A 19,874-nucleotide genomic window follows, 5' to 3' on the forward strand; every position below is an offset into this window, starting at 1 on the left:
GTTTGCTCGATTCCTATTAAGTATACGACCCTCAATTTTTTGTGAATCATTCGTGAACGAATTGATCAATTTTTTGAAAGAACCATTCGCCAACGAATCTTTAATTTATGAATAAATTCGTTCGCGAATGAGTCACTAATACGAATCAATTCGTTCGCGAATGATTCATTGAAAATTGAGTAAATGAATCAATTCGTTCGCGAACGAATCACATGTCTGAATCGGTTCGTTCGTGAACGATTCACTTGTATGAATTAATTCGTTCGCGAACGATTCACTTGTACGAATCGATTCGTTCGCGAACGATTCACTTGTACGAATCAATTCGTTCGCGAACGATTCACTTGTATGATTCGATTCGTTCGCGAACGAGTCACTTATACGAATCGATTCGTTCGCGAACGAGTCACTTATACGAATCGATTCATTCACGAACGAGTCACTTGTACAAATCGATTCGTTCACGAACAAGTCACTTATACGAATCAGTTCGTTCGCGAATCACTGTTTAAATAACAGTGGATCAATTCGTTCGTAAAAGATATTTATTTTACGAAAAGTCGGTCTTCTCACGCTTACTGCGTGAGAGTTTTTTTTTCTCTATCTACAATTTTTGGGTATTTCTTGTCAACTGGTTGCAAATTAATCAACCAGTTTCAAAATCCGATCAGCGAAAATTTCACGCTCTGCAACTTTTGTTCCAAGCTTTTTTCTCTATCTCCAATTTTTAGGCAATTGTCAAAAACTGGTTGCTAAATGCGAACCAATGAACCGGTTTCAAAATGTGATTAGACAGAATCGGGTAATTTTTCACGCTCCACAACTTTTGTTTCAAGCTTTTTTCTCTATCTACAATTTTTGGGTATTTCTTGTCAGCTGGTTGCAAATTAATCAACCGGTTTCAAAATCTGATCAGCGAAAATGGTTCAATTTTTCACGCTGCACAGCTTCTGTTTCAAGCTTTTTACTACATCTCCAACTTTTAGGTGATTGTCAAAAACTGGTTGCAAATGACGAACCAATAAACCGGTTTCAAAATGTGATTAGAAAGAATTGTGTAATTTTTCATGCTCTACAAATTTTGTTCCAAGCTTTTTTCTCTATCTACGATTTTTGGGTATTTTTTTCAACTGGTTGCAAATTAGTGAACCGGTTTCAAAAAATTCATATCACGTTTTTGTCGCCTTAGTGTGTAGAATACATGGCGCCAATAAAAACCAGTTTGAATGTTTTGGCCAAACCGGTTTTTCAGTTTGTGGACACCCTGTGCAAGGGCCTGAAATTTTCAAGGTCGCTTTTGAAAGTCTTTAGTTTTGCCTACTCAACGCCGCTTCATTCATCTCGCTATAGCTCTTTCCACTTGGAAATGAAAACCACCGAGCACTACTTTTGTGTCATACTGTACCTACAGTCAGGGAAATCAAATTTTCAAAGGAGTAAACTCTTTAAAATGAAAAATCTTTGTTTACAAAAATTTTGATAAAATCTTTTGTTTCAAATAATTTTGACACAAGTAAACATTTTGGTCAAAGATTTGGGTTTGAGAAAAGTTTGACATAAAAATGTTTGTTTGAAAAAATTTTGACATGAAATATTTTGTTTAAAGAAATTGTGGCATAAAAATGTTTCTTACAAACAATTTTGGCATAAAAACTTTTGTTTAAAAAAGTTGTGACATACAAATTTGTGTCTGAAAAAATTTTGACGTAAAAATTTTGATTTAAATTTCTCTTTCCTTTCTCCCAAAAAGTAGAATATTTGAAAAAAAAATTCTAAAAGTACAGCATTTGTCCCGCTTTAAGATGGTAGCTTATTTCCAGCACCTTGTAGTACGAGGAGAGAAGGTACAAAGAATCCTTCAAAAGAAATTTTCAAATTGAAGTGACGAAGTGACATTTGTATTGTTACTAATTCAACGGTGCTGAATACAAAGTTCCAAAATTTTGATCGAAAGTTCAAATTATTTCAAAAAAGAAGTAATACATCAATACTGCATCCAAAGTGGAATTTTTTGGGCACAAAATTTTCCACAAGAAAAATGCCCAAAAAATGAAAAATGGTCAAAAAATGTGATTAAGCTGGTACAACTTTGAAAATTGCATTTTTTAGTCACATATCGAACTTCGTGAGGTTCGAGTCTGAGCCTCTGAAAGTCTGATAGACAGCTTTTTTGGCCCAGAATTTTTGAAAAGATTGCCCTAAAATCGTAAAAATGTGATTGGGCATTTTCAACTTCGAGAGTCGTATTTCTAGTCACAAGCCTTGTTTTTTGAGGTTTGGGCATGATTTTGAATAGGTATCAATTGCATCCAAAGTGATATTTTATGGCCGCAAAATTGTCAAAAAAATGACCAAAAACGGGAGCACTGAGGGGTCGTATTCATAAAATGAGTAAATTTTCGAAGTTGACACTCTCGAAAACTTCATTCAAAGATGTGCCATTTATACCATGGAAGGATAGAATAGCTTCCAAGTTTTTCATTTATTGGGATTTTTTGATCCAGAATGATGGTTGCACTGAGAGCTTTTAGCTGAGCGCCATCTAGATAACCAGTTTCACCGAACCGTCGTCCAGGAAAGCTTCAATTCGCTCGAGATAATTTTGCAAAAATTTCGTGAGCATCAGTTGTGTTCGCTATAGTGTTGTTTTAGTTTCAAAAAAGAATCAAACGGTAGTGTTTATTCGAATTTGTTTCGGAGACGTGATTTTTGGTCTTTGTTAAAGGCTATTAGAAGTTTTACCTCGTCCAGAGAACTCTAGTTTCGGTTCCTGTCAGCTTCAGAAGTCAACCAGGCGACTCAATTTGTGCTCCAAAGTTCGAAGTGTCAACCTGGCGACACACCTAGATCGAGTAAAGTCAACCAGGCGGCTTTTTTCGATTCAGAAGAGGTCAACGTGGTGACCTGAAATCGTTTGCGACGAAATTCGAGTAAAACAATCTCCTTTCTCAAAGTGAACTAGTGCACGTTTCAACGCACCACATCTTCGATTGTTCGTTTTGCAGTCGAGCTCACTAAAACGTGCACTAATCCGACCGCAGTGTTCAAATCGTAGCAAACTCGAATATCTGCCGCTGAAATAGAGATAAGCAGTATCTCGTGTGGTAATTTTTACTCAAAATAAACTGCTACTGAAAGAACAGGTATTTACGTTTATCATCTGCGTAGTCATGCCATCTCGTAAAGATTCGTCGAAAATTCCGTCGCAAAATTCATCGAACGTCGAGCCAACCCAGTGCGAAAATCTCGTCGAAAATAGTCCGCATTCAGATCACTCGCAGGAGATCTCCATCTCCAACGAATCAAACGAGCCCGAGTTTGAATTTTCACTCATCCAGTATCCGAAGATTCTCGGCCTAGAAGAGCTCGAGATGAACGACTTTAGCCAATTTTGCAAATTAACAGAAAATTGGGCTCGAGAAAACGACGAAAATAACGACACAATTCTGCCGAGTGTCATCAACAGTGAACACATCAAAGAGGAGTCTGAGGAAGACCTCAAAGAAGTAGTCGAGCAACTGAGAAATAAAAATCTACTCGTTACGAAAGCCATCTACGTCCTTGGCGAAGAGATGGTCCAAATACGAGATGAGAATCGATATTACAAACGTGAAATTGAGAGTCTCAAGCACAAGATGGAGCAATTTGAGGCGATCGGGGGGCCAAGTCGGCCACGTCGCTTGCAGCATTTGCGACAGAAGAGATCTGTCAGCAGCAGATCATCGAGTATGGGCCGAGTCTCCGAACCTAGAACGAGATCGTCGAGTCGTTCTTCATCTGGAGAACGTGGCCAAAGTCAGAATCGTTCCCATAGTCAAGAACGAAGAGAATATTCACAAAATGAAGTGCCAGTCAGCAAAAAAAACAGCCAGAATCGTTCCCAAGGTCGCGAACGAATGACTCGAAATACTCAACGTTCTCGTTCTCGTTCTCCTCATGCCCATCGAATTCGAATGAGACCCACAGTTCGATCCAGCAAAGGTGGAACAAACAAGTCCAGACACCTTAACGTCTCCAAAACTGCCACCCTTTCCAAGAAACCAATCCAGACTGAACGTCTAGAGTGCTCCGATCTTCAGAAACTCCCTCTCCACGAATTCGAGCTCATTGGCGACTCGTTGAGTTTCTACTTAGCCAATATTATATCGAAAGTGACCAAAAATGTGAGCAAACCCTACCTCAAGGAGCAAATCACCCTCGCAGATTTATACAAATCGATCAAACCAGTCACATTCACCAAAAGCAAAGCGATCGTATCTATGGGTCAATACGAGCTGAATTTCTCCACCTTGCAAAACGAGTACGTTGTGCAAGAAATGGTCAAAGTGATCGACTTGCTGATTGCTGAGAAATGTTTCGAAAAAATCATCATTCTGTTTCCGGTCATCAAACCTGTCGCAGGGAACCAAAAACCGGTTTCTAGGAAACAATATTTCGCGTATAGACAAATGTTCAAGTCGGTATGCGATCAAAGGCAGATACCCTTCTGGTGGACTCCTTCAGCCGTCTTTTTGCAACGCAGAAAAGATGAAAAACATCCTGGAAATAAGCTGAAGTTCGACCAAGATGAAGATGGCAACATGATCCCGGTAATATCCAAGTTTTATCATCGTGAACGCGGCGGGAAATTGAAATTCTACCCGAAGTTGATGCAAAAAAAGCAAGTTCTCGTCGAAATGAATAAACTGTATAATCGCAAACTAATGCAAATCGAGGCAGAGGACCTCGAGCAAAAAATAGAAATGTAGAGGTAATCGAAGATAAATTCGAGGAATTCGAACAAATGCAGGTACGAAGACGATAAAAGATACCTGAGGTGTGCAAAGTTCGTTCAGAATACGTCGAGAAAAGCTGCAGTCAGCCCTTTGGGGCTGAAAATTACACCGAACTAGCTTGGCACCAAAACGAACGCTGCAGACCTCAGTCGAATCTCAAAACCACCTCCGAACAAGGACGATGACCTTTGGAAATTTCCTTACAAAGAATTTGAGTTCATTGGCGATTCGTTGAGCTTCTATTTGGCCAATGTTGTATCGAATGTGACAGGAAATACGAGTATGAGCAAATTCTACCTCGAGAAACTTTCCCTCGCAGATTTATACAAGTCGATCAAACCAGTTACATTCACCAAAAGCAAAGCGATTGTTTCCATGCCTCGATTTGAGCTGAATTTTGCCAGTTTAGATAACAAAAGTCAAGAAAGTGGTCGACTTGCTGATTGAGAAATGTTTTGAAAAAATCATCATCCTATTTCCAGTGATCAAACCAGTTGTAGAAAGTCAAAAAAGGTGTCTATGAAAAGATATTTCGAATACAGACGAACTTTTGAGCTCATTGATGTGATCATAAAACAGTTACATTATGGTGGACACCAGCAGCAGTTTTCTTGCAGCTGAAGAAAGATGAAAAACGCTCTAGAAACATGACGTGTGATCAAGATGAAGATTGGAGTAGAGCTCAACCGAAAATAGGAAGTTCTCATCGAAGTCGATAAGCTGTAATCGTAGCTCGTATTCTATTTAGATCATTTTCGATGTTAATTTTGGTGCTCGTTGTTTTTGAAACCGATATGTTACGTAATTGTTATCCTTCGTACGATGGAAAATCCTTTACTGTTCACGATCTTGTTTTATGGGTACCTACTTACGTAATTCATTTACAGTTCGTTCGAGTTCCTCGATATTTATCGTTTATATTTAAGTCTTAAGATGTATTCGACAGCGTTTAATTGTTCTTTTGTTTCGAATACACGAATCAGTCGTTGAATTTTTACATTTTTTGTATGTCTGAGATGAGGAGAAAAGTCTAAACGAGTTGTTGCGATTGCGTAAAGAAGGGAGCTGAAAAATGGGCGAGTCTGTTTATTTGTATCACGTGTTGACCTCGCAGTTTGAACAAAAAATGACAAACAGGTGGTAAAAAAGTGTTGAAGTAAGATTTCATAGATCAAATTTTATTCTCGTTGGCGGTTCGAACGAAGTCATCAGTCATGATAGTACAGGAACAGGTTTTTTTCCAAAAAAGGATCCAATGTTCTGTCAAGATTGGCAAAATAATACGTAGGCCTATTTTCGCTCAAAATTGCTAAAAAGGTCTCGATATTTTCGTGAAAAAGTCGTCTTTTGCCAAAACTGTAAAAAAGACTTTTTTGCCAAAATTGTTGCTCAAAATTGTCAGACAGTCTAAAATTTGTTGGAAAAATTGTCAAAAAAATCCTTATTTTCTATAAAAATGATATACTAATATAAAGCTACATAAATATATTTTTGTAAAAATTGCGAAAAGTTCTGATTTTTTTTTCAAAACATCCAAAAAGTTTTTTTTGTATCGGTTTTTTGAAAATGTGCTCTTTTTGTTCCAAAATTATCCAAGAAAGTGCTGCTTTTTGCCAAAATTGCTTGAAAGGTTTTGTGGTTTTTTTTTCTTGGCAAAATTGCTAAAAAAGCTGCACTATTTTGGCTCAGAATTGTCAAAAAAAATTCATATTTTGCCAAAATATTTTCGGTGAACATTTGCCAAAAGAAGTTCCGTTTTCTGCAGGTTGGTTGAAATTTATAGAAAGTCCCATTTATGGACCAAAATTATCAGAAAGTTTGATTTTTTACCAAAATTGGAAATTCCAATCGTACTGACCACAGTTGTGTAAAAATTCTTGTTTTTCCTAAAATAATTGCCCAATAACTGGCCTATTTTATACCCGAAATGTCCTGTTTTTTTCCTGGACTGTCATCCGAAGTCTCATTTCTTCAGAAATTACCTGTGTTTTTTTAAATTCAAGGTATTCCTCGTACTCATTTACCTGTTATCTTTTTTAAAAATTTAAATCCTCCTCCACCCATTTTTTGAAAAATTTCTTTAAAAATTGAGAAATGTTGACCTGAAAAAATTTTGTCATGAATTAGTTTAAACCCTCTTCTCCCTCATTCCATTTTTTGAATCAAGTTGATATTTTAAGGATCTAAAGAAATGAAAAAATTAGCCTGGAAAATCAGGAATGTAGTCGGGAAAAATCGAATCTTCAAAGAAGTAAACATCCTAAAATAAAAAATATTGAAATGATTTTTTTTTTGAAAAATTTTGATTTTAAATTTCTTTCCCCTTTCTTTCAAAAAATTGATGCTTTGAAACAAATTCTTGCCAAAAGTACAGCTCAAAAATTTCAAAGTTGCAAAGATTCCATTTCAAATTCATGAATTTGCAGTTTTTTGCAAAAAATATGTAGGTAGGTATTGTATTTCGAGAATGAAGTCTTCTAGAGGAAACCCTGGAATTAGAAAGATTGGAAAATCATTTATTGCAAAACTCGAGTCCTCATTATTTTTTTATGAAACCGCTTGGTTAGATTTGGAGGAGAAGGAGGGGGGTCTATAGTTCCAAAATTTCATTTATAATTTGAAAATTACCTGGTTTTTTTTGCAAATATTTCGAAAATAACCCTTTCTCCCTCTTGAGAAAAATCTCATGATTTGTAAATGACGAAAAAATTCAAGTTTTGCGACTTTGGAAGGGAGGAGAAGAGTGGTTCGAAATTTCAAGATCTTATTTCAAAATTAGAAATTAGCTGTTTTGTTCAAATATTGCGAAAATAGACCCCCTTCCCCGCCTCTACCTAGAAGAAAAGCTTACGAAATGTAAACGATGAAGAATTTCAATTTTTCACGATTTTTCGAGGGAGAGGGGAGGGGCTCAAGTTCCAAAATTTCATTTTTAATTTGAAAATTATCAGTTTTTTTTTTGATAATACATATTGCGAAAATAACCCCTCCACCCTCTTGAGAAAAATATCATGACTTGTAAATGACGAAAAAATTGAATTTCTGCGACTTGGGGGGGGGGGTTGAAATTCCAAGATCACATTTCTAAATAGCTGTTTTGTTCAAATATTGTGAAAATTGCCCCCCCCCCCGCCTAGAAGAAAAGCTTATACGTACGAAATGTAAACGATGCAGAATTTCAATTTTTCACGACTTTTTGTGAGGGGAGTCTCAACGTTTCTAAATTTAATTTCTAATTTGAATATTATCAGGTTTTTTTTGCAAATATTTCGAAAAGAACCCCACCCCCTCTTGAGAAAAATCCCATAACTTGTAAATGACGAAAAAATTAAATTTTTGCGACTGAGGGGGGGGCGGGGTTTAAAATTCCAAGATCTTATTTATGAATTAAAAATTAGCTGTTTTGTTCAAATATTGCGAAAAAAAGTTCCCCCTCTCCCCCTCCCTTGCATAAGAAGAGAGATGTAAACGATAAAGAATTTCAATCTTTCACGACTTTGTGAGGGTGGTCTCAAAGTTCCAAAATTTTATTTCTAATTTGAAAATTGTCTATTTTTTGCCAATATTGCGAAAATAACCCCCCCCCCCCCACGAGAAAAAGTTAATGACGTGTAAAGATAAAAAATTTTAATTACTCGTAACTTCGGTCTTTATATTCGAAGGTTCTAGTTTTTCACTTCTCGAGCAGCTTTGCAATTAAAATTCAATTTTTTTGCAGAAGAATTTGAAAGTCGACGAAAATTATTCATCGTATTGAATTCTACGATGATCTCTTCATAACAAAGTCCATTTTTTTCAAAAATATATATTGATTAATAGATAGTGATAGTTGTCAAAAAGCCTCGCTTTTCTCTTTGAAAAGTCTCGTTTTTTGCCAGAAATACAAAAAATTTTCTTCGTAATAAATTTAATTCACTCGATTCCCCTCCTCTTTTTCCTAAAAAGGTGAAATTTCAAAACTGAAGTAATATAATAAGTATGTACTTATCAACTGCATCCAAAGTGGTATTTTTTGGGCCCAAAATTTTCAAAAAAAAAATGTCCAAAAATAGTCAAAAAATGTGATTAAGCTGCTACAACTTTGAAAATCGCATTTTCTAGTCACATATCGAGTTTTGTAAGGTTTAGCCGCCATTTCGAGTCTGTGCCTCTGATAGGCTGTTTTTTGGGACCAAAATAATTTTCAAAAAATTGCTCAAAAATCCTAAAAATGTTATTGGGCATTTACAACTCAGAGAATCGTATTTTCTAGTCACACAAGCCTTGTTTTTTGAGGTTTGAGCGTGATTTTGAATATCAATTGCATCCAAAGTGGTATTTTTTGGGCAAAAAATTTTCAAAAAAAGGTGCATTGAGGGGTCGTATTTATAATATGAGCGAATTTTCGAACTCAACACTATCAATAACTATAGGTACATGAAATAAGTGCCACACGTTGTCCAAGGAAGGAATAGCTTCCAAGTTTTTCATTTAATGGGATTTTTTGACCCAGAATGGTGGTTGCACTGAGAGCTTTTAGCTCAGCGCCATCTCGATAACCAGTTTCACCGAACCGTCGTCCAGGAAAGCTTCAATTCGCTCGAGATAATTTTGTAAACATTTTTCGAGCGTCAGTTGTGTTTGCTAGTGTTGTTTTAATTTCAAAAAAGAATCGAATGGTAGTGTTTATTCGGATTTGTTTCGTAGACGTGATTTTTGGCCTTTGTTGAAGGCTATCAAAAGTTTTACCTATTACCTCGTCCATAAAACTCTAGTTTCGTTCCTGTCAGCTTCAGAAGTCAACCAGGCGACTCAATTTTGTCTCCAAATTTCGAAGTGTCAACCTGGCGACACCCCCAGATCGAGTAAAGTCAACCAGGCGGTTTTTTCCAATTCAGAAGAGGTCAACGTGCACCACGTCTTCGATCATTCGTTTTGCAGTCGAGCACACTAAAACGTGCACTAATCCGACTACAGTGTTCAGATCGTAGCAAACTCGCGTATCTGGTGCTGAAAGAAAGATAAGCAGTATCTCGTGTGGTAATTTTGACTCAAATAAATTGTTACCAAAAGAATACGTATACGTTGTACCTGAATCTATTCTGTGACGTTTCATCTGCGTGGCCATGTCGTCTGGCGAAGATCGCCGCCGTTCATCGATACATGATGAAAAAGCATATTATCAAAATGTCCATTCGTCTTCACGTCGTCGTAAGGAAGAGCACCGCTCGCGATCTGAGATCAGACGAAATGACGAAATTCGTCGTTACGCACGTGAGATTAAGAATCTCAAGCAGAAGATAGAACGATTGGAGATGAACAGGTCACCAAATCGGTCACGTCGCTCGCAGTATTCGCGACGAGAAAGAAGATCGCCAAAACATTCTTCATCTCGTGAGAGTAGCCAAAGCCAGAATAGAGACCAGTTCGAGGCGAGCAAGTCCTCAAATCGTTCTTGTGGTTCGCAATATTCACGAAAGAAGACGTCTGTCAGCAAAAGAACGAGTACAGACCGAACACGGGATCGCAGAAGGAGATCGCCAAGTCATCCTTCATCTCGAAGTAGTAGCCAAAGCCAGGATAGTTCCTATAGTCACGAACATAGAGAACAGTTCAAGACGAGCAAGTCCTTATATCGTTCTTGTGGTTCACAATATTCACGAAAGGAGACGTCTGTCAGCAAAAGAACGAGTACAGATCCAACATACAAACGTAGAACCAGATCGCGAAGTCGTTCTTCATCTCGAGAGAGTAACCAAAGCCAACATCGTTCCCATAGTCACAAACCTAGAGAACAGTTCGAGGCGAGCAAGTCCTTAAGTCGTTCTTGTGGTTCGCGATATTCACGAAAGGAGACGTCTGTCAGCAAAAGAAAATCTCCCTCTCCTCCTGCCCATAGGGAGAGACCCAGAATTCAATCTGACAAGGCGGCATCGAATTCCAAGTCCAGGCACCTGGAATCACCTGGAATCGTTGACAAAGAGCAGAATCGTTACGAATCCAAGGCCAGACTTGATCCAGGAAAACTAACCGCTGATCCTGACAACAAAAGTAGCACTTCCACAAAGGCCACCCCTTCCAAAAAACCAGACCAGAATGAGCGTCTGGAGTCTGTTGATCTGCAGAAATTCCCCTACGATGAATTCGAGTTCATTGGCGATTCGTTAAGCCACTATTTGGCCAATGCTGTACGGAAAACGACAGCACATGTGATAAAGCCTTACCTCAAGGAACAAATATCCCTCACAGATCTATACAAATCGATCAAACCAGTTACATTCACCAAAAGCAAAGCGATCGTTTCCATGGCTCAATTTGAGCTCAATTTAACCGATACGTACTACAAGACTGTACAGAAAAAGGTCAAGGAAGTGATCGACTTGCTGATTGGGAAAGGTTTTGATAAAATCATCATCCTGTTTCCAGTCATCAAACCTGTTGTCGAAAACCAAGAACCGGTGTCTATGAGCAGCTATTTTATGTACAGACAAGCTTTCGAGCTCGTCTGTGATTATAAACGAGTCGCCTTATGGTGGACCCCCGCAGCACTTTTTTTGCAGCTGACGAAAGATGAAAGATGCCCTGGAAAAATGACCTTTGATCAAGATGAAGATGACAATATGATTCCTATAAAATGCAAGTTTCATCACGATAAGATCAGCGGAAAATTCTACCCAGACCGTGACCGAAAACACGAAGTTCTCGTCGAAATTGATAAACTGTATCGTAGCGCGTATTTTTCGGGTAAACGGCCGGAAATGGATTTTGTAGAAGAATGAAGCCTGTTTTTTGAATACGTTTGTTTAAAAATGTAGAATTTTTAGCGTACGAACCGAAAAAATGGATTTTTTGTTCTCGTAAATTTAGATTATTTTTGATTATCTTTCGTATGATCGTATGCTGGAATATATTTGCTTTATTGTTCACGATCTTGTATTGTAGGTACCTACTCGAGTTTGTTGTTTAATTTACCATCCGTTCGAGTTCTTCAATATTTATATCGCTTATTTGACTATGTAGGTATTCAACATTTTCCATTATGTACGTATGTACAATTGTTTGTTGCTACGAATACATGCATCGATCATTAAAAATTTCTACATTTTTTTTGTAGGTACATCTGAAGCGAGAAGAAAAGTCAGAATGAATTGTTGCAAGTGCGTGAGAAGCGAGGTGGAAAATAGGTAAACCTGAACGAAAAATGACAGACAAACTGTAAGAAAGTGTAGAAGTATGATTCCATGTAGATCGATTTTATTCTCGTTGGTGGTTCAAGCGAAGTCATCAGTTTTACGTAATTAACTCGTGGTACAGAATTTTTGCCAAAAAAGGCTCCAATGTTGTGCCAAATTTGCAAAAAAAAATTGTGTTTTCGCTCAAATTTTTGCCAAAATTGTTAAAAAGTCATATTTTTTTTTGTTTCTTTTTGCCAAAATCGTCATTCTTCTTTGTTGTCAAAATTTTCAAAAAGTCAAATTTTAGTTTCATTTTAGAGCAAAAATTGTGAAAAAGTTTGATTTTTTACCGAAATCAAAAATCAGAAAGGTATTGAGGTAAAGTTGTGTAAAAAGTCTTTGTTTTTCCAAAATAATTGCCCAATAACTGAGCCACTGAGCCATTCTTTACTCGAAATGTCCTGTTTTCTTCCTGTACTGTCATCCAAAGTCCTATTTTTTCATTCCTTCAATAAAATGTTGTAATTTTTCAGCGTATTCACTTACCTACCTATTTTTTTTTTTTTTTAATTTAAATTTTCTCACATTTTCTCTAATTTAAAAAAAAATTGAAACATTTTGACCTTGAAAAACTTTGTCATGAATAAATTTTTAAACCCTTCTCTCCTCCATAAGAGTCCGGCATATGACAATAGGAGTAATTGCACACCCCCCCCCCCGCCGATCCTCCGGGACAACTTTTTTCTGAAAGGGGACATCCTAAGGAACATTTTAAAGCAAAGTTGCCCAAAAAAAAGTTGGCCTTACTTACAAAATGGCGGCCAAGTTCCAACATAGGACTTGCACGAAATGCAAAAATTCATCACCTGTCTAAATTTCAAGTGCTAAAGTGCGTTTTTCGATTTTTGGTAAATTTTTGAAAATCGAATTTAGGCCAAAAATGGGGAAAAAATCAAAATTTTACCAAATTGACCAAGAAAGCTGAAATTTGGGATATACTTACTATATTTTCGACATGCCAAATTGATTAGAAACTGTTTCAACCCATTTTGGGCTGTTCTGGAGCCTCCAGCAGATTTTGAAAATCGAAATTTCCACAAAATTCCCTCAAATTGGAGTTGTAAAGCTAAAATTTATTCTAAAACTAATTTCAATACGCTACGAAATACTGCAGGTGAATTTCAAGTCGTTTTGGAGCCTCCAGCAACTTTTTGAAAGGTTGTATGACGTTTTTTTGGAAAATTGAAATTTCCTAAAAGTAGCTGGAAGCTTCAAAACCATTTGAAACCACCATGTAGTCTGCGAAGTAAATTCCAGCTTGCCAACTCCATTTGATAAATTAATGTTGGAAAATTTCAAGTTTCAAAAATCTATTGGAGGCTCCAGTAATTTTCAAAAAAGTCGGTGGAGGCTCTAAAATGACTTGAACCCATCTGAAGTCGTCTTCAGAGGGTGTTAAAATTGGAGTGTAGAGTAAATTTCAGCTTTCCATCTCCATTTGATGAAATTTTGTGAAAATTTAAATATTCCAAAATCTGCTGAAGGCTCCAGGAATTTTCAAAAAAGTCGCTGGAGGCTCTAAAATGACTTGAACCCACCTGAAGTCGTCTTTAGAGGGTGTTAAAATTGGAGTGTAGAGTAAATTTCAGCATTCCATCTCCATTTGATGAAATTTTGTGAAAATTTAAAGTTTCAAAAATCTGCTGGAGGCTTCAGGAATTTTCAAAAAGTCGCTGGAGGCTCCAAAACGACTTGAAATTCACCTGCAGTATTTCGTAGCGTATTGAAATTAGTTTTAGAATAAATTTTAGCTTTACAACTCCAATTTGAGGGAATTTTGTGGAAATTTCGATTTTCAAAAATCTGCTGGAGGCTCCAGAACAGCCCAAAATGGGTTGAAACAGTTTCTAATCAATTTGGCATGTCGAAAATATAGTAAGTATATCCCAAGTTTCGGCTTTCTTGGTCAATTTGGTAAAATTTTGATTTTTTCCCTCATTTTTGGCCTAAATTCGATTTTCAAAAATTCACCAAAAATCGAAAAACGCACTTTAGCACTTGAAATTTTGACTGGTGATAAATTTTTGCATGATCTTTCGATCTTTTTTTTGTACGGTCAAGTGGGGGGGGGGGTCTCAAAGTTCTCAAATTTCATAACTAATTTGGAAATCACCTATCAGATTTTTTTGCGAATATTTCGAAAATAACTCCTCTTTCCACTTGAAAAAAATTGTCATGACTTAAATTACGAAAAAATTCAATTTTTTGTGACTTGAGGGGGGGGAGGGACCAGGTTCAAAATTCCAAGATATTATTTCTAAATCAAAAATTAGCTGTTGTGTTCAATTATTGCGAAAATAGTCCCCCCCTCGCCTGCCTCTAGAAGAAAAGCTTATGAGATGCAATCGATGAAGAATTTCAATTTTTCTCGACTTATGAGTGTGGAGAGGGGGTTCTCAAAGTTCCAAAATTTCATTTCTAATTTGAAAATTATCAGGTTTTGCTTTGCAAATATTTCGAAAATAACTCCTCCTTCCTCTTGAAAAAAAATGTCATGACTTGTAAATTACGAAAAAATTTAATTTTTTCGACTTTGGGGGGAGGGGAAAGGCGGGGTTCAAAATTCCAAGATCTTATTTCTAAATTATAAAAATTAGCTGTTTTGTTCAAATATTGCGAAAATAGTCCCTCCTCCCCTACCTCTAGAAGAATAGCTTACGAAAGGTAAACGACGAAGAATTTCAATTTTTCACGACTTTGTGTGAGGGGGTCTCAAAGTTCTGAAATTTCATTTCTAATTTGAAAATTATCAGTTTTTTTTTGCAAATATTTCGAAAATAACCCCTGCTCCTTCTTGAGAAAAATCTCATAAATTATAAATGACGAAACAATTGAATTTTTGCGACTTTGGGTGGAGGGAGGAGGGGTTGAAATTCCAAGATCTAATTTCTAAATTGCTGTTTTGTTCAAATATTGCGAAAATAGTCCCCCTGCCTCTAGAAGAAAAGCGTATGAGATGTAAAACGATGAAGAATTTCAATTTTTCACGACTTTGTGAGGAGGAGGGGGGGATCTCAAAGTTCCAAGATTTCGAAAATAATCCCTGCTCCAGCTCTTGAGAAAAATCTCATAACGTAAATGACGAAAAAAATCAATTTTTGCGACTTGTGGAGAGGGGAATGGGCGGGGTATAAAATTCTAAGATCTTATTTCTAAATTAAAAATTAGCTGTGTTGTTCAAATGTTGCAAAAATAGACCCCCCCCCTTCCCCGCCTGTAGAAGAAAAGCTTATGAGATGTGAACGATGAAGAATTTCAATTTCTCACAATTTTATGAGGGTGATCTGAAAGTTCCAAAATTTTATTTCTAATTTGAAAATTATCTGGTGTTTTTTGCAAATATTGCGAAAATAACACCACCCCTTCTCCCTCCAGAGAAAAAGTTGATGACATATCGCACCTCGGGAGTAATAAGGTCACATCTCAAAAAAATTGATTTTGATGTTTTTGCATTTTTGGGGTTTGTATGACCCCCCTCAACCAAAAATTACACTTTGGGTTGGGTACATTATCTAGATCTTGTAAAAAACGCAAATGACCTAACTCAAAATCTCAACAACATTGCAAGTTGTTTGGAGTTATAAGGGTACATCTCAAAAAACTCCACCTTTTTTGAACAAATTTCGTACATACAAAGTGTTAACAAATAGTTTTGATTGTTTTGAATGTTTGTCAGTTAGAAATGGTCACAAGGAGTGCATTTTTTATTGGTTTGTACCAAATGGAAAATTTTTTTTAAATTGATCACTTTTCAGAAAAATGAATTTGCACATATCATGAAATTTTAGTTTTTTGAGAAAAACTCAAAAACTAAGCACTCTAGAAATAATCTAACGACATTATGTTGATTGGAAATTTAATTCTCTACAACTTTGTTATCACGAAATTTTTTTTGGACGCTTCCTTTCGCCTCCACATCAACTTTAATGAAAGGTTATAACTCAAAATGTTTTCCAAACATTGAAATATTTCCTCTTTAAGATTTTATTTTTCAAAGTGTTCTTATGCTAAATGAAGGTAGGATACCAGATCTTTAAAATGAGGTGCTATTCATTCCTCACAATTAATTATAAGTTGATAAAAATAATGAATCAAGTTTTTAAAACAAAGAAAATCACTCTCCTGTAAAATTTCACTTTTTTGAGATGTGACCTTATTACTCCCGAGGTGCGATATGTAAAGATAAGAAATTTTAATTCCTCGCAATTTCGGGTTTCATTCAAAGCTTCTAGTCAATGTTCCAAAATTTTGATCGAAAGTTAAAATTATTTCAAAACTGAAGTAATAAATATCAATCGCATCCAAAGTGGTATCTTTTGGGCAAAAAATTTTCTAAAAAAGAAATGCCCAAAAAATGTGATTAAACTGCTACAACTTTGAAAATCGCATTTTCTAGTCAAATATCGAGTTTTGTGAGGTTTAGCCGCGATTTTGAATGCGTGCCTCTGAAAAGGCTGTTTCTTGGGATTAAAATTTTCAAAAAATTGCCCAAAAATCTTTAAAATGTCATTGGGCGTTTACAACTTGGAGAATCGTATTTTCTAGTCACAAGCTTTGTTTTTTGAAGTTTGAGCATGATTTTGAATATAAATTGCATTGCATCCCAAGTGGTATTTTTTGGGCGTAAAATTTTCAAAAAAAATAACCAAAAAAGGGACCGCTGAGAGATCATATGTATTTATAAAATGAGTGAATTTTCGAACTCAACATTCTGGAAAACTTCATGAAAGACGTGCCACAAGTTGTACCAGGGAGGGGCAGGGGATAGCTTTCAAGTTTTTCATTAAACGGGATTTTTTGACCTAGAATGGAGGTTGCACTGAGCTTTTAGCTGAAGCGCCATCTCGATAACCAGTTTCACCGAATCGCCGTCCGGGAAAGCTTCGATTCGTTGGAGATAATTTCGTAAAAATTTTATGAGCGTCATTCAGTTGTGTTCGCTATGGTGTTGTTTTATTTTCAAAAAAGAATCAAACGGTAGTGTTTGTTCGGATTTGTTTCGAGGACGTGATTTTTGGTCATTGTTGAAGGCCATTAAAGTGTTTTGCATTGCCCAGAGAACTCTAGTTTCGGTTCCTGTCAGCTTCAGAAGTCAACCAGGTGACTCAATTTCGGCTCCAAAGTTCGAAGTGTCAACTTGGCGACACCCCTAGATCGAGTAAAGTCAACCAGGCGGCTTTTTTCAATTTAGAAGAGGTCAACTTGGCGACCTGAAATCGTTTGCAGCGAAATTCGATTAAAAAATCTCCCTTCAAAGTGAACTCGTGCACGTTTCAACGCACCACGTCTTCGATCGTTCTTTTTGCAGTCGAGCTCACAATAACGTGCACTAAATCGACCACACTGACCACAGTGTTCAGGAAGGATAAGCAGTATCTCGTGCGGTAATTTTCACTCGAATAAATTACTTCAGAAAGTGAATCTATTCTGTGAGGTTTCATCTGCGTGGTCATGTCGTCTCGTAAAGATCGCCGCCGACGTCGTCGTTCAACATCGATATATAATGACGATGCATATTATCAAAATGTCCATTCGTCTTCACGTCGTCATAAGAAAGAGCACCGCTCGCGATCTGAAATCAGACGAAATGACGAAATAAACCATATACTAGATGAGATTAAGAATCTCGAGCAGAAGATAGAACGATTGGAGATGAGCAGGTCACCAAATCGTTCACGTCGCTCGCAGTATTCGCGACGAGAAAGGTCTGTCCAATCGTGCGAACGTAGAAGGAGATCGCCAAAATATTCTTCATCTCGTGAGAGCAGCCAAAGCCAGAATAGAGAGCTGTTCAAGGCGAGCAAGTCCTCAAATCGTTCTTGTGGTTCACTATATTCACGAAAGGAGACGTCTGCCAGCAAAAGAACGAGTACAGACCGGGCATGCGATCGCAGAAGGAGATCGCCAAGTCATCCTTCATCTCGAAGGAGTAGCCAAAGCCAGGATAGTTCCTATAGTCGTGGACGAGGAGAACAGTTCAAGACGAGCAAGTCCTCGAATCGTTCTTGTGGTTCATTATATTCACGAAAGGAGACGTCTGTCAGCAAAAGAACGAGTACAGATCGAGCATACGAACGCAGAACCAGATCGCAAAGTCGTTCTTCATCTCAAGAGAGTAACCAAAGACAGAATCGTTCCCATAGTCGCGAACGAAAAAGATCACGTAGCGGTTCACATTCTCGCAAACGTGATCTCGGTTACCAGCATCAACCTACTCGAAACAGTCGGCGTTCTCGCACACCTGACAGGCAACATCCGTCTCTTCCTGCCCATTGGAATAGACCCAGAATTCAATCTGACAAGGCTGGAACGAATATCTCGTCCAGGTACCTGGAATTACCTGGTATCGTTGACAAAAAACAGAATTGTTACGAATCCAAGGCCAGACTTGATCCAGGAGAACTCACCGCTGATCCTGACAACAAAAGTTACACCTCCAGAAAGGCCACACCTTCCAAAAAACCAAACCAGAACGAGCCTCTGGAGTGCGTTAACCTGCAGAAATTCCCCTTCGATGAATTCGAACTCATTGGCGATTCGTTAAGCCACTATTTGGCCCGTGCTGTATGGAAAAAGACTGCAAATGTAAGAAAGCCTTACCTCCAGGAACAAATTACCCTCACAGCTTTATACAACTCGATCAAACCAGTCACATTCACCAAAACCAAAGCGATCGTTTCCATGGCTCAATTTGAGCTCAATTTCACGAATACGTATTACAAGATTGTGCAGAGAAGGATCATGAAAGTGATCAAATTGCTGATTGAGAAAGGTTTTGAAAAAATCATCATCCTGTTTCCAGTCATCAAACCTGTTGCCGGAAACAAAAAACCGGTATCTGTGAGCAGCTATCTTATGTACATACGAGCTTTTGAGGAAGTATGTGATTATAGACGAGTTACCTTATGGTGGAAACCCGCAGCAGTGTTTTTGCAGATGAAGAAAGATGAAAGATGCCCTGGAAAAATGACATTTGACAAAGATGAAGATGGCAACATGATTCCTACAAAATGGAAGTTTTACCGCCATATGATCGGTGGAATATTCCGCCCAGACCGCGACCGAAAACACGAAGTTCTCGTCGAAATTGATAAACTGTATCTTAGCGCGTATTTTTCGGGTAAACGGCCGGAAATGGATTTCGAAGAGGAATGATGCCTTTCTTTTGAATACGTTTGTTTATCTGTAGAATTTTTTGCGTACGTACTGAAAAAATGGTTTTTTTAATCGTAAATTTAGATCATTTTTGATTTTCTTTCGTATGATCCTGGCTGTAATATATTTGCTTTATTGTTCACGATCTTGTATTGTAGGTACCTACTCAAGTGTGTTGTTTAATTTACCATCCGTTCGAGTTCCTCAATATTTATATCGTTTATTTAAGATGTATTCGACATTTTCCATTATGTACGTAGTACGTATGTACAATTGTTTTTTGCTACGAATACATGAACCGATCATTGAAAATTTCTACATTTTTTTGTACATCTGAAGCGAGAAGAAAAGTCAGAATGAATTGTTGCAAGTGCGTGAGAAGCGAGATGGAAATTAGGTAAGCCTGGACGAAAAATGACAGACAAACGGTAAAAAAGCCTAGAAGTAAGATTCCGTAGATAGATTTTATTCTCGTTGGTGGTTCAAGCGATGTCATCAGTTTTACGTAATTACTCGTAGTACAGAATTTTTGCCAAAATAGGCTCCAATGTTGTGCCAAATTCGCAAAAAAAATTGCGTTTTCGCTCAAAATTGCTGAAAAGGTCTCGATGTTTTCGTAAGAAAGTCGATTTTTGCCAAAATTGTTGAAAAGTACATATTTTTTTTTCTTTGTTGTCAAAATTTTCAAAAAGTCAAATTTTTTATGAAAATACTTGTATTGAAAAGTTAT

At 37.1% G+C, this 19,874-nt stretch overlaps 2 protein-coding genes across 2 annotated transcripts; both read left to right on the forward strand.

Annotated features, from left to right (window-relative positions):
* Positions 1–2,553: 2,553 nt before the first annotated feature.
* On the forward strand, positions 2,554–5,766 carry LOC135845944 (uncharacterized). Its single transcript, XM_065364842.1, has 2 exons — positions 2,554–3,037; positions 3,084–5,766. Exon 2 carries the CDS (start codon positions 3,171–3,173, stop codon positions 4,746–4,748), a length of 1,578 nt encoding a protein of 525 aa, XP_065220914.1. The 5' UTR covers positions 2,554–3,037; positions 3,084–3,170; the 3' UTR covers positions 4,749–5,766.
* A 3,558-nt stretch (positions 5,767–9,324) lies between these two features.
* LOC135845953 (serine/arginine repetitive matrix protein 1-like) lies at positions 9,325–19,456 on the forward strand. The gene is made up of 2 exons (XM_065364855.1): positions 9,325–11,696; positions 19,303–19,456. Exon 1 carries the CDS (start codon positions 9,881–9,883, stop codon positions 11,531–11,533), a length of 1,653 nt encoding a protein of 550 aa, XP_065220927.1. The 5' UTR covers positions 9,325–9,880; the 3' UTR covers positions 11,534–11,696; positions 19,303–19,456.
* The last annotated feature ends 418 nt before the right edge of the window (positions 19,457–19,874 follow it).

The sequence above is a fragment of the Planococcus citri genome, chromosome 1, assembly GCF_950023065.1.
Source record: "Planococcus citri chromosome 1, ihPlaCitr1.1, whole genome shotgun sequence".
Taxonomy (NCBI): domain Eukaryota; kingdom Metazoa; phylum Arthropoda; class Insecta; order Hemiptera; family Pseudococcidae; genus Planococcus; species Planococcus citri.

Coding starts and splice junctions, on each gene's coding strand:
- LOC135845944 (XM_065364842.1), top strand. CDS start 3,171: ATGCCATCTCGTAAAGATTCGTCGAAAATTCCGTCGCAAAATTCATCG.
- LOC135845953 (XM_065364855.1), top strand. CDS start 9,881: ATGTCGTCTGGCGAAGATCGCCGCCGTTCATCGATACATGATGAAAAA.